Here is a 13,038-nt window from a genome sequence, read left to right as displayed (position 1 = left end):
CAGCTCATGAAGAACTTCTGTACGTTGAGGCTGGCAGAGCACTGGAACAGGTTGCCCTGGAAGGTCATGGAATGTCCCTCTCTGGAGACATTCAAAACCTACCTGGACAAGCTCCTGTGTCACCTGCTCGAGGTGACCATGCCTTGGCAGGGGGAGTGGACTGTTTGATCTCCAGAGGTCCCTTCCAACGCCAACAATTCTGATTCCATGAAGGAGCAGCAAAGATGAAGTGTTATGAACTGATCACAACCCCCATTTTCCAGCTCCCTGCACCAGTTGGGAAGGAGGAGGTAGAAAATTCCTTAGTGAAATTGAGCCTGGGAAGAAGAGGGAGGGAAGCTATATTTGGGTTGGTCTTTCTTTGTTACCATCCTTCCCTATTTGTAATTGGCAATAAATTAATTTTCCTTAGATCTAGTCAGTCTTGCCTGTGATGATACTCAGTAAACAATGTCCCTGTTTTTATCTCAACTGATGAACTTTCTCAGCACGTTTTTTCTCTCCCTGTTCTGTTGGGGCAGGGGACTGAGAGAGTAGCTGGGTGTTTTCTGGCAGTCATGCAAGGTTAACCCACCACACTAGCATAAGGATTCATTCTACTCAGCACCCATGTGTATGATTATTTTTTTCCCCTTGGCTAAGATGATTTTCTATAGAATTTAAAATCCAAATCTCATAAGATGACTCAGGTTGGAAGAGACCTTAAAGACCATCTAGTTCCAACCTCCTACCTTGGGCAGGGATGCCCATGAAAATTATGTGATTATATGAAAATCAGAGTTAATGAGGCACAGGCTAGCAGGTAACACCTGAGTCTTTGACATCTTTCAGTCTCCCAAGTTAAATGTCATTTCAGAGCTCTGAAATACAGTCACCGTTTTCTTAACTGATCTTCAACCAAGGGAACAGGTGTTATATTCTTAGGTTTTGGTTTTGGTTTTTGGTAGTGGAGTTTTTAACCTGTGAGAGTCTTCTAGTGACGTTGCTCTCCCAATTATTTCTCTGCTTCTAATGGTTTTAAAATTAGAGCATGTGATACTATAGGCTAGGAAATATTATGTGTTCTGAGAATGTCTGTGCAAAGGGAAGGTCTTTGGGATTTTATAGTGGTTAGATAAAGCATGAGCAATTTAAATGGCAATCCCAGCCTTAAAATAACATTCCCTTCATACAAACTTACGTTGGCTTCCCCAGGACCTGTTCCTTTTTTTGCTAATGAAGGAAGATACAGAGGGTGAAATGGCAACGGGGGCAACACAAAACCAAAGCTGAATACTCAAAGTATGCTCTGGTTGTATTGGTGTCACATTCTGAGTGTGTAATGAACATAATAATCTAACAAAACAATGGGTCATTTCAAGTGTATCTCTTAAAGATGAAGCTTGAAAATGTATTATTAGGCTGAAATGATGCCATTATACATGACAAGCCTTTTAGTAGTGTCCTTTCCCTTTCTGTAAATAAAAATAATATAATCCTTTTGTTCTTTAAAATATAAACCTCTCCATGAAAACTAATACTGTGAATGTTCTCCTGAAATCACTGGTTTGATTAAATCACTCAGTCAATCTAGCTGGAAGAGAGGCTGCTTGAATAACAGTCTGAACTCAAATGAAACTAGAGCGGAGTTTTACTACAGTGTTCTTCCACTTCTGCAGGTACAAATGCTGTTCCCTGTTGCCATGTAGCTGCTGCTGTATTAGATGACTCTGCTTTGCTTCCCTGTTGTACCTGCTTGGGAGTCAGAAATACTACAGCACTGGTATTTAGACTATATGGCACTATTTGGCAATTTGACATGCACTGATCAGGATAAAGCTAGATGCAAAGGATGGTTGAATCAGGCTTCTCATACTGCAAGGAGAGATTTGTACACCTTTGCTGTTTTCCCAATGTTCAGCACTGCTAATTTTTAAATAGAGAAAATGAAAAGAATATCCCCCTAGTTGCTGCACTTCCTGTAACAGACTTTTGACATAGCTAGAATCTACTAATAGATTTCAGTATTTCCTGATTAAAAGGAAAAATATTCCTTGTAAACTCTCAAATCCAGCTAATATAGAAGTATTTGTAAGGGCATTCTTTCATCCTTGCTGTGTGTGCTATTGTTTATTTACACCAGTAACTCATGTTAAAGTGGGACCCAGGGCTATGTTCCAAATGTTTGTTTAAAAATTGTTGTCATAGAATTATAGAGTCATAGGACATACTGATTTGGAAAAGACCCACGAGCACCATCTAATTCCAACTGCTGGCCCTGCACGGGACACCCACAAGAATCACACCATGTACCTTAGATGGTTGTCCAAATGCTTCTTGAGCTCTGTCAGGTAAGAATGACAAACTTTGTCCCAGTATCTCTCTTATTCAGGAAAAGTAAGATTACTTACCTCACAGCTAGCCTTTGGTGTCTGCTGCAGCATGTCATTAGGTACTAGACAGTTTGAATAACATTAATATAATTGTAATTTAAAAAAACACATGTGCTGCTTATTTGGCTAAATTTTCCTACTTGAAAAAGTGACAGCGTTTTTTCTTTTGTGTTTGGAGGTTATGTAGGGGAAGTAGATCCAAGAAGAACTGTGGATGAACCTTCACTAAATATCTGTACCACTGCTGACTGTGTAATGATGACCCATGTGTTTGGGTCTCGTGAACCCCGCTGAGGTAAAAGTGTTCCAAATGTGTCAGCTCTGAGGAATGCTTTCAGTATCTAATAACTGCTTTAGTTGGCAGGTTGTGCATGGTAAAATTTAAATTTTTTTGGCTCAGTAATTCTTTGTGTACTGGCTTTTTTCCACAGCCCATTGGTTAAAATGTTTGACTGATACAAAGAAGCTTGTTTTGCTCTTTTCCCACTGTGTATGCTGTGGAAAGTGGCTTTACCTGTTTTCTCATCGATAACTCCAATTATAATAACTCTCTGCTGTAAAGCATGTTGTTATGTATTATGAAAGTGAATTTAAAAACCCAGCTGTTTTACCTAGTTGTAGCAATGACTGCTACATATTTAAGTCCTCAATCCAATTGGTATGTAAGAATAGCAATACTTGAAGTCAAAAATTCCAGTTTGATTTTGTACAGGAATAAACTGAGCACACTTCACCTCCTGCACACACACCTTTCCTTTTGAGGTCTTCTTTTTGGAACGTGTTTCTCTTCTATCCACTTGACCCAAGATTTTTGTTTATCCGCTGTCACTTTCTGTCCTGATTGAGAGGAACAAGGTATCATTTTAAATACTTGAAAATGTGAGATAAAGCCCAAAGAAGAACCCCAGAAGTAACATAGCAATGCTGTGGGTTTTTTGGTAGCGTTCATCAAAACTAACCACCTGGTTGTAGGGTCAGCTTGAATTGGGACATGCCTTCATCTACCCTTCTCTTACCTGCTTTTCCTTTTATCATGCAGATATTGCTAATTAAAAACCGTTTTCTTCTTGTGCGAAAGAAAATAGTTTAAAAGAAATGTTTAAAAAGAATGTTTAAAAGAAAGTAGTTCATTCATCATTATTTTCTAAGAGATATTTTATATGCAAATTAATCATTACAAATTAGGCCTTTTTATTTATGTCCACGTAAAAATTGCAATTCTGATATTCTAGTAGAAAAACAAGAAGAATTGCTTAGCTGTTTGAAAAGTGGTTTTTATTCAAATGCAGCCTTTCTCCATTTTCATGGACTATTGGGCTATGTTGTTTTCAAACCGAAGTTTCTCCTTCCATTACAGGAATGATATTTTAAACAACATAATCCTCCCATCTTTCACATCTCTCATCAATCTTTTCTCCAACTTTTGAGTGCTGTGTTGTGCTGTTCCCCCCTTCAGACTTCAACCTGACGTCAGAAGTAGAAGAAAGAGCTGCTGTGAATGTTGCACTTCTTAAAACAGCACAAATGAGAAATTAGGCTCATCTGAGTCTTTGATTTGCCATCACCTGCCTCTGTGAGACTGCTTGTGAAAGGATGGAGCCAAAGCCTTTGAAACCTGTAGAATCACCAAAAAGCAGAAAAAAGTTTCCATGCAAGTTCAGGCTACCATAGGTTCACTGTTGATATTCCTACCAATTTCTCCTTCAGCCAGTGAAAGTATATTTTCTCAGATATTGTGAAGCAATAAGGTTCACTGTACACACAGTTTTAGTGTGAACTATTCTTTTGCTAGCTCCATTAGACACTTGGAGTATCCATTATAAACACTAGAATTGGTTCTGGGAGGTTCTGATAATTTTTTTAAAGATAAATTCTCTTCTAATTGGGTATTGTGCAATGAAAAGGAGACAATGTGGGGTTATCACCCTACCCCAATCCTTTAATTAAACTGCAATTTAATACCTCTATGGCCAAATCATCTTTAATTTCCTTTTTGCAGGTTGCTTTAGGCAAAAAAGAGATTGTGCATTTGTAATACAATGTCATTTTTATTAATTTCTAACTTAGTATGAGCCGGAGGAAAAAAGCATTATTCAACCCAAGCACACGATAAATGCACTGGAATAAAACGAGAATTCCTGTCATCTGCTTGGACAGAGAATAGACAGCCCCCTTTTATAGCCAGAATTCAGATGATTTTCCATGCTGTGAAAAAATTCAGTGCTGGACACCCGACAATAAAGAAGTTTGGTGCCAAAGCTGGCCAAGCCTTGTGGCGAGATATTCAGGGGAGAGACGGTGGAGACCACGGTGAGCTGGAGGGGCCCGATGCTGGTGGGCAGCCGATTACTGCTCAAACTTATCCAAAGTTCGGCGTCTTCAGCATGGCTTGAGCTGTCCGTGCGTCCTCAGAAAGCCGATTTGGCCCTTGCAGGAGCGAGGGGCAGGGGCCGGGCGGGGCCGCGCCCCCTCGGCTGCCCGGCGGGGATAAAAAGGCAGCGCCGGCGGCCGCGGGGGGATGAGGTGGGAGCGTGGCTGGGCTGGGGACAGTGTGACAGTGCCCGCCGAGCCCCTGTCCTGGGCGGCCGGGGAGGAGGGTCCGGTCCCGGTGCGGGCCGCAGCCCCGGCGGTCCGGAGCGGGGACAGGATGGTGGATGTGTTCAGCGGGAGGCTCCTGGTCGGCAGGGACGGCCGCAGCGTGGACCCCGAGGAGGCCCTGCAGAACAAGGTCGTGGGCTTGTACTTCTCGGCCGGGTGGTGCTCGCCGTGCCGCGACTTCACCCCCGTGCTCTGCGACTTCTACACGGAGCTGCTGGAGGAGACCGAAGCCCCCCGCCCCCTTCGAGGTCGTCTTCATCTCCTCCGACCACAGCGCCGAGGAGATGGTGGGCTACATGCACGCCATGCACGGCGACTGGCTGGCCCTGCCCTTCCACGACCCTACAAGCAGTGAGTACCGGCGGGGCGGGCCGGTGCTCTCCGACGGCATCTGTGCCGGCAGCCCCGGCCCTCGGGGCGGGGTGGGCACGGCATCCGACAGGGCAGTCTCTGACACGGGGACCGCCAGCTCTGCCCCTCCGACCCTCACCTGCCCCGCCGCCCATGTCCCCGAGCCCAGGGTATCCCGGCCGTGCCGGGCTGTCCCGGGCTGTCCCTGCGCTCCCCGGAGCCGTGCCGCCGGCTGGCACACACTGTGGCAGCCTCTGCTCTCTGCAGGGAACTAACTTGGCGCTAGCCCGTCCCGTCCGTAAAGAGCGCGGCTCTGCGTGCTCAATTTAGGATCTAAAACATCTTCGGGGAAGAGTTAAGTAAAGCCCCCAGGTATTAACGAGACGACACGACTAGTGAGTTAGAAAGAAACCGGTGGCAAAAGAGGATCAGGTGGCTGTTTTTCAGCGCGGCAGTGGTTGTTACCAAGGTCGTTCTGCGTTGTTTAGATTAACGCTCTGGGGAAAAGGCAAATGAAGAAGCAGCAAAACTCGTAGCTGAACAACTCGGACGAGAGCAGAGCAAACTGAAGTATTGCAGATAGATACGGTATCAGCTGGAGTTTAGCGGTGGCACGTTGCACATGGTGACTCGGATGTAAAATTCCTGTGCTGATAGATTTCTAAAGGGACGTTCCTGTAAGTAGCTTGCTCATGAAAACTACAAAAGGAAAGGACGTGACTGTGTGTAAGTAACAGGGTGAAGCATAATACCAAGAACTGTTTTGATGACCCGGGTCAAGGGTGGAGACTCATTTGAATGACTTTGAGAAATCTGATTTAGCTCCCACCGGGAATTACAGATTAGGATTACGGGGGCAGAGGTAAGATATTTAACGCCACTGAAATGTGTGTAACTGGAGAATTAAAATAAATGTAAATACTGGCTAAGGGATTCTGTGTTCTGCCCCCTCCAAAATAAGTAGATTGTGGAAAACATTGTTGCAGATGACATCAAAATCAGGGATATATCTTTATAATTTAATATGAATTTTATCTTCATAAATTAATGTGAATTTTAAATATAGATTGGTTAATGAAACTCCCAGCCAAATTCACTCTTCTAATAAAGAACTCTATTTTAGTACTTCCAGTAACTTCTAGCTTTCATTTAACTCTAGATCCACCCCCGTGTGCTACCTGGGATAGAGCTGTGTAACACCCCAGCTAAAACTAAATGGGGAGAGGGTTTACTAATCTCGTTTTGTTGGTGCACTTTGACAGCCTTCCTTGCCTCGTTCCTGGATGCCAGTTGATGTTAGGCCTTTTAATAACAGTTTCCACTGACTTTAAAATAGATTGAAATGGTAATGTTATTTTCCATAATACTCCAAAGTCCTCCTAGGCAGTAATTGACTTTGATACCTACCAATCATAACAGAACACAGGCAAGTTTTCTGATGGAAATGTAGCACTTGAAGTCCCTGCACCCAGCAAGCTGTTCAGCATAGCCTGTGTGAGAATGTGCTTACAGCTTCAGCCTCTGTGGATTAGAGGTTTATTTCTGACTGCTCTTGCTCAAGTCACGTGGAATGGAGGTACAGAGATTGATTAATTGGCTTTTCTGTGGCAGTCCACAATGTCCTTCAGAATCCTGCAGAGAAATATGGGTTGTCCAGACAGATAACTGTGAGATCATAGTGGTTTACTGAAGAACAAAGTGCAGAGGGCTACGAAAAGGCAATGTTTTTAAAGTTGTGTTTCTTGCATGTACCAACAAAGGTCTTTGTGGAGGTGTTCAGGGTGCTTAGGTTGGATTAACTGCTAATTTGGTGTCAGGGATACTGGTAAAACATTGTAGACTTACAGCAGATGGATGTGTATTCATTAAACCAAACTATAATTCTGGCTAGGTACTAGTTCTAAGTAAGAATATAATTTTAAAATTGACTAACATAATTATTTTATTAGTAACATTTATTAACTTATTAATTAATATTTTTAAAGTTCCATTCAAAAATAATTTGAATTGGTTGTTTTGTGGACTGTGTAAAAAAAGCATTTCAGTATCTTCAGTGAGGTTAGAATATCCTAACTGGTTACTCCAGTGTTTAAGATACATAACTGCAGCAGAGACTGATGTCTCTTCTAGACACGATAGAGCCAATTTTAAGTCTACCATCTAAAATACATTTCAGACAGAAGTGGGGAGTTTCTTTTGGTGATGAATTTTGTCTTGTTAAGAAATAGCCAGCATTTCTACTCATAATAACACTGCAGTGTTAAGACCACCTTCAGAGAAGCAAAATGCTGAATTCAGAGCAAGATTTCAAGACTCTTCCATGCTGTCAGTCCTGACTATTTCCCTGAGATGGGACTGCACCTTTACTACTTCATGTGGTCTGTGGCATGACTAATAGGAAATACTGTTCTGATGCTTTGTCTGCAGGTTAATGTAAATTTTTTTGCTGCCTGAGGCACAGGATTTTGATCCCTGAAGGGGAAAGTGAAGACAGTCTAGTAGGAGGTAGTGGGCACTAGGAGGAGAAAGGGAACAGCAGAGAGGAAAAGCAGGTGTAGGACAGACCATGCCAACAAGAAGTGCTAGTAAATGGTGCTGACATTTTAATTGTCAGACACGCTGCTGTGTTTGTACTGAACCCTGTTGTCAAAGGCACCCTTCCCTGTGAGGGTGCCTAGCACGTGCAGGAGGTCTTGCAGGCTTCCAGATAGACAGCAGGTATTTCCCGAGACCATGACCTGTGCACCTCAGTGAGACTTAGAATCACATAATTCATGTAAAAGGAAAATAAAAAGGTTGTAAGCACATTTTATGTCAGGAAGCTTTAGGTATGAGGGTGTATTTACACCTGAAGGAATACTGGGAGGGGGTCAGTTGCCAAAAACAGAGGCAGAAGAATAACGTTAAGTGTCTTAGCAGTTCTTGGTCTTTTTAGACTTCTCTCCCAGAATCTCAGCAAACACTTTAAAATTGAATCCCAACCGTGTGACGTGCGTGCTTATGCATCTAACCTTTAACAGTGGAGAAATTTTACTTCATTCACTCCATGCAGAAATTTCAGAAGTAGAAGGAAATACTTACAGCTGTGCATTAGAGGGTGTACTGCTAGAAGCAGATTAGCAAGGTGGCCATCACTTCTGAGTGAAAGCTGTTAAAATTCAAATGTTGTCAGACATCACATTACACATAAGTGTAATATGTACATTCTCAAGATTGCATTAAATTTGCCCCATGTTTTTCACATCCCAAAAACCCTCTTGTGATGCTCAAACTTTTACATGAAAGTGCTCACTTACACCATGGATCAGCCCCCTCCTTTCTTCAGGAATCATAGAGTTATATGGTATGGAATATTCTTTGGCCAGTTGGGATCAACTGTCCTAGATGTGTTTCCTCCCAACTTCTTGTGCATCCCCAGTCTGCTCGCTGACATGGCAGCATGAGAAACAGAAAAGGCCCTGGTGCTGTGTAAGCACTGCTCAGCAATAGCTAAAACAATGCTATTTTGGTAACAGATCTAAAACATAGCACCCTGCAAGCTGCTGTGAAGAAAATTAGCCCTGTCCCAGCCAATGTGAGTATTATCTAGAAATATAAAATCCACGCTCTCTGAAATTTTCATCCAACCTTCTCACAAGGATCAAAAGACCTAACAATTGCTATGACTTCCAGTTTGTCTCAATCTCAGTGTCAGGTGTGGGGCTAGGAACTGGGCTTGATGATCCTTGTGGGTCCCTTTCAACTCAGCATATTCTGTGATTCTGCGAAATGAAGGTTGCCCTTTTGTGTCCAAACTTTCATGGCCAAGTTCTGACAAAGGATTTGGCTGAAAGATTCCCTGTGGCTGTTCAAAGGTTACTCATTCAGTCTTCCATAGCTATTTTTTTAATAGCTTTCCTTCTGCTTTGTCTGTTTGGGTCTTAAGATTTTTCTAGTCAGTAAGACACAGTATAGCTTTACTCTTAACTGGGAACACTGAGACAATTGAGTAAGAATGTCATCACTTACATCACTGTGTTTTACTCTAAGAGTTGAGTCTGCCTTTGTAGCTCATGATATTTCCATTTATGGTTAATGATTTCATATGTTGTCTTTGCAGTTATTCCCATGGCACATGTGTCACTTGTGCAGGTGAGTCATGGGATTTTAGATCCCTGTAGGAGAGGGTGATCTTAACAGGCTTTAAAAAGTAATTTTTGTAAGCACAAGTACACAGTGGTTAAGAAGCATTGCTTGCAGAACTGCTCCTGAGCCACCTTCGGGTCCACTCTCTTGCAGGTTGCAAATGTAAGCAAAATCTGTGCATTCTTTGGTCTGATTTGATGCAAGCAGCCTTCAGCCAAGAGGCTGTGTAAACAAGATACTGTGCTGGAGTGGATCATCCATCTATGCATTCCCTCAGGAAAGCAAAGTGTAAGTTTCCAGTCTCCATAGCAAATCACCTCCAGCTTCCTACTCTTCTGTCTCTGCTACAATTGTGTTGGACATCCCAAGCTAATTTATTGTCTACTGAACCAATAGAAAGCATCTTCCACCCCACCCACCTTGTTTGTCATTCAGGTGGTATGGGGTGATGGGATTTTACATGGCTTCTACATGAACTTGCTTTGGAATGTTGTTGGTGTTTTTCCTCCCGTTTTAGCATGTTTGGGAAAGGTTCTATGGAGATTCTTGGTTGATTGCTTTTATTTCAGAATTCACACTGAGGAAGCAAACCTATTTCTATAACTTATTATTGCTGCTTCTGTAGTATTTCCTGCATTATTGTACAACCAATGTAATGGCAGAGCAGACTCCTTCACCTGTTGATTTTTCTTCTCTTAAGCAAAAATACAGAAGGGGAGTCATGTTTCAGGAATGCCTTGTCTGGGCCAGTATTTCACTTAAGTCTTATTTTCTGTATTTTGTCTTATTTTTTTTTTTGCCCCCAGGAAATCATGGAGTATGTCTTTATATCAGTGCCACGTGTTTTTTAACAATGTCTATATCTTTTTTTTCTAGTCAAAGTTCTTTGAGTTTTGAACCTCACCTAGTAAATGTTCTTGCTTGTGGTGATGGTGCATAGGCACCACATTTTCTTTTAGTATTTACATTTTGTTTTGAAAGAGACATTCATATTTTGGAATTTGGCTATTCTGTTATTGTTTGTATCTGTCCTCTGGTTCTTCCAAAGGTGCTTAATTTCTGTTCACTTTGATTGATATAAAACAATGCAGGAAGGTGATTTTCCACACAGGTGGAACACAGGTCATATTTGTTTTGGCAAGGTTTTTACTTTTAGCTGATCTCTTGTAGTTCACTTAATCTATTTCTGAAACACCCCTTCTGAAACATGTGACTTCTTCCTCAAAAGCTGATTACATTTTTTTGCTGGAAACAATTTAGACTGCACACCCCTTATGCCTCAGATGTAGATTTTATGTTCCTCACTTTTCCTGTTAGATGTCTGTCACCGTAGTTTGCATTCCTGCCACTAAAACTGTGGGATATTGCTTGTGAGGACTATGTGCTGGAAGGTGTTTTCTTTAACTTCTAAAATGAAACATTAGGATTTTATTAGAATCAATGTTGTTTCATTCACGGCTCTCTCATGTGAACATCTACTACAACGAGTAGATGTGCCAAGGAGGTGGGTAATAGTTTTTCTGCCTTTTAGCTTACTTTGAAAAGGGTGAGGAAACCACTCTGGTGTGGTTCTGACTCTTTGACCATCAACCTGTTTCTCTGCCTGATGATTTGTATTCAATAAAGGTTTACTTTTCTTCTTTGGACATTCAGTGTTAGTGGAAGTAGTGGGTTTGCTGTTGCTTTGTGTTTGGAAAGGATTTGGTTTTGCAGTGTCCTGATAAACGTGGAAGGAAGCTTAAGACACTCATTATCTGCTTTTCTTTCTGCGTTGGAGCTGGGGCCATGAGCTGGGTCTGGAGTTCCTGGAAATGCTTGAAACTAACTCTTCTAATTGACCTGCACTCTCAGCACTAACCCTGCTTTTGTCTGAAGTCCACTGAGAAGTTTAATGAACTCGGAGCTCACCTACAGTCTTGCAACTGCTGCAACTGTGGTTTAACAAAATTCATGCCAAAAAGTTATTCAGTCCTAGTGACAAAGCTTTAGTTTCAAAAATGTTTGTCCTGAATTTTACCTTCTCATTTGCACTGAAATGTCAGCCTTTCAGGCAAGGTGAATTCCTTGCACAGGAGATACGATCATTCTATAAAGATAGATCCTTGTGCCTTGCTCTTTGCCTCTTTTTTATTTTGTCCTGTAACAAACAAACTGGTGTTAAACTGTTTTCCTTGGGGTGTTTTTCATCTTGCCATTTCCCTGGCCTGTATCATGCTCAACTGAGGTGGCTTCCTATGCGGTGTTCTCTGATTCTTTCTCCCGTTTTCCACTTTAGTTTCTTTAGTTTGCATCTTACTGATATCTTCCAACTCATCTATATAAAGTGCAGTGAATTCTGTTTTACTATGTCACGTGGCTGATATTGCACAAATATCAGGCTTCCTTCTCAGTCTTGTTTAATTACTAGTCACGCCTTGTTATTTTTTTTGTGTGCTGGTGTCAGCAAGTGTTCTTGTTTCTCTTTGCATGATTTGTGTCCTCACAAATGTTATTTTTGTTTCCTGCATTAATAGCCTGTTTTCCACGTGGCTTGAAGTCTCTGAAAGGCTCTGCTCCTGTGGAAACTGCAGGCAGCAGGGAAGAGCAGTCACAGGAAGGATGCTGCTCTGTCCCAAACTCACCACTTCTGCTCTCCCGTGGTTCCTAAGTGGAACAGCCTTCATAAGAGATTAGGACTTTTCTTAAAATGCTCCCAATGGTGTGTTTATTTTTAATTTGTTTTTTTTTTTTTTTCCCCCTCAGTGATCTGAAAAAGAAATACAACATAACAGCAATTCCTAAACTGGTGATTGTGAAACAGACTGGAGAAGTCATTACTGACAAGGGAAGAAAACAGATCAGAGACAAAGGGCGATCCTGCTTCCGGAACTGGCTTGAGAGTGCAGATATCTTTCAGAATTTTTCTAGCTAAAAATGGCAAATGGAAACAAGAAAAGGCATCATGGGAAACTTGGTAGAGCTCTGAAAAGGCTGTTGCCTTGTTCAGAATAAGAAGGGTAAGGCTTATTTGTCTTTGCTTGTAAACAAATTTTGGGTTTGACTTGAAGATCAGCTACTCCAGTAAGTCATAAAATGCCGTTATTGTTTTATTTGTTTTGTTCTATCTATCTACTGTATTCAATATGAACCAAAGCATTCCTGATAATACTGAAGAACTTCAAAAGAATAAGCTGTTTTAGATGGTAATAATGGAAAACTGTACAATCTATGCAAACACTTCTTTTGCAAAGTCAGTACAGTAAAAATAAATGCAGAAAGACCTGTTTTGTTGATGACATTTTTTTTAGGTGATTATAGCATTTTATCAAGAAAATGAAATTGTTTGCTTTAATAAATAACTGATTATGAAATGTCTCTTGTGTCTTCCTTTTTCATCTTAAGAAAACAATCAGAAAATGTCATGATTTTTAAACAGAACACGTTTGTCAGTAATTAAAAAATATTCTTTTATTTTACTTTTTTTGTGGGATTTATTTATATTTATTTATAGTTCTGCTTAATAGTTCTGCTTAGTTTTCTTTATCCCTGGATTTTAAATCTTGTCCCTAATAAGCTAAATTTGGGATTGGAACAAGGTGACCTTTAGGGTCCC

The 13,038-nt window shown here is 41.3% G+C and overlaps 1 protein-coding gene across 1 annotated transcript; it reads left to right on the top strand.

Moving 5' to 3' along the window:
* Positions 1-5,019: 5,019 nt before the first annotated feature.
* NXNL2 (nucleoredoxin like 2) lies at positions 5,020-12,719 on the top strand. Its single transcript, XM_029965430.1, is given in 4 exon segments — positions 5,020-5,196; positions 5,198-5,318; positions 5,413-5,416; positions 12,189-12,719. Coding segments are annotated over 4 exon segments (471 nt in total). The 3' UTR covers positions 12,358-12,719.
* The last annotated feature ends 319 nt before the right edge of the window (positions 12,720-13,038 follow it).

This window comes from Manacus vitellinus, unplaced genomic scaffold (genome assembly GCF_001715985.3).
Source record: "Manacus vitellinus isolate BGI_N305 unplaced genomic scaffold, ASM171598v3 scaffold_9_pilon, whole genome shotgun sequence".
NCBI lineage: Eukaryota > Metazoa > Chordata > Aves > Passeriformes > Pipridae > Manacus > Manacus vitellinus.
Note: the sequence above shows the minus strand (reverse complement) of the source record. Positions and strands in the feature narration are given on the sequence as shown.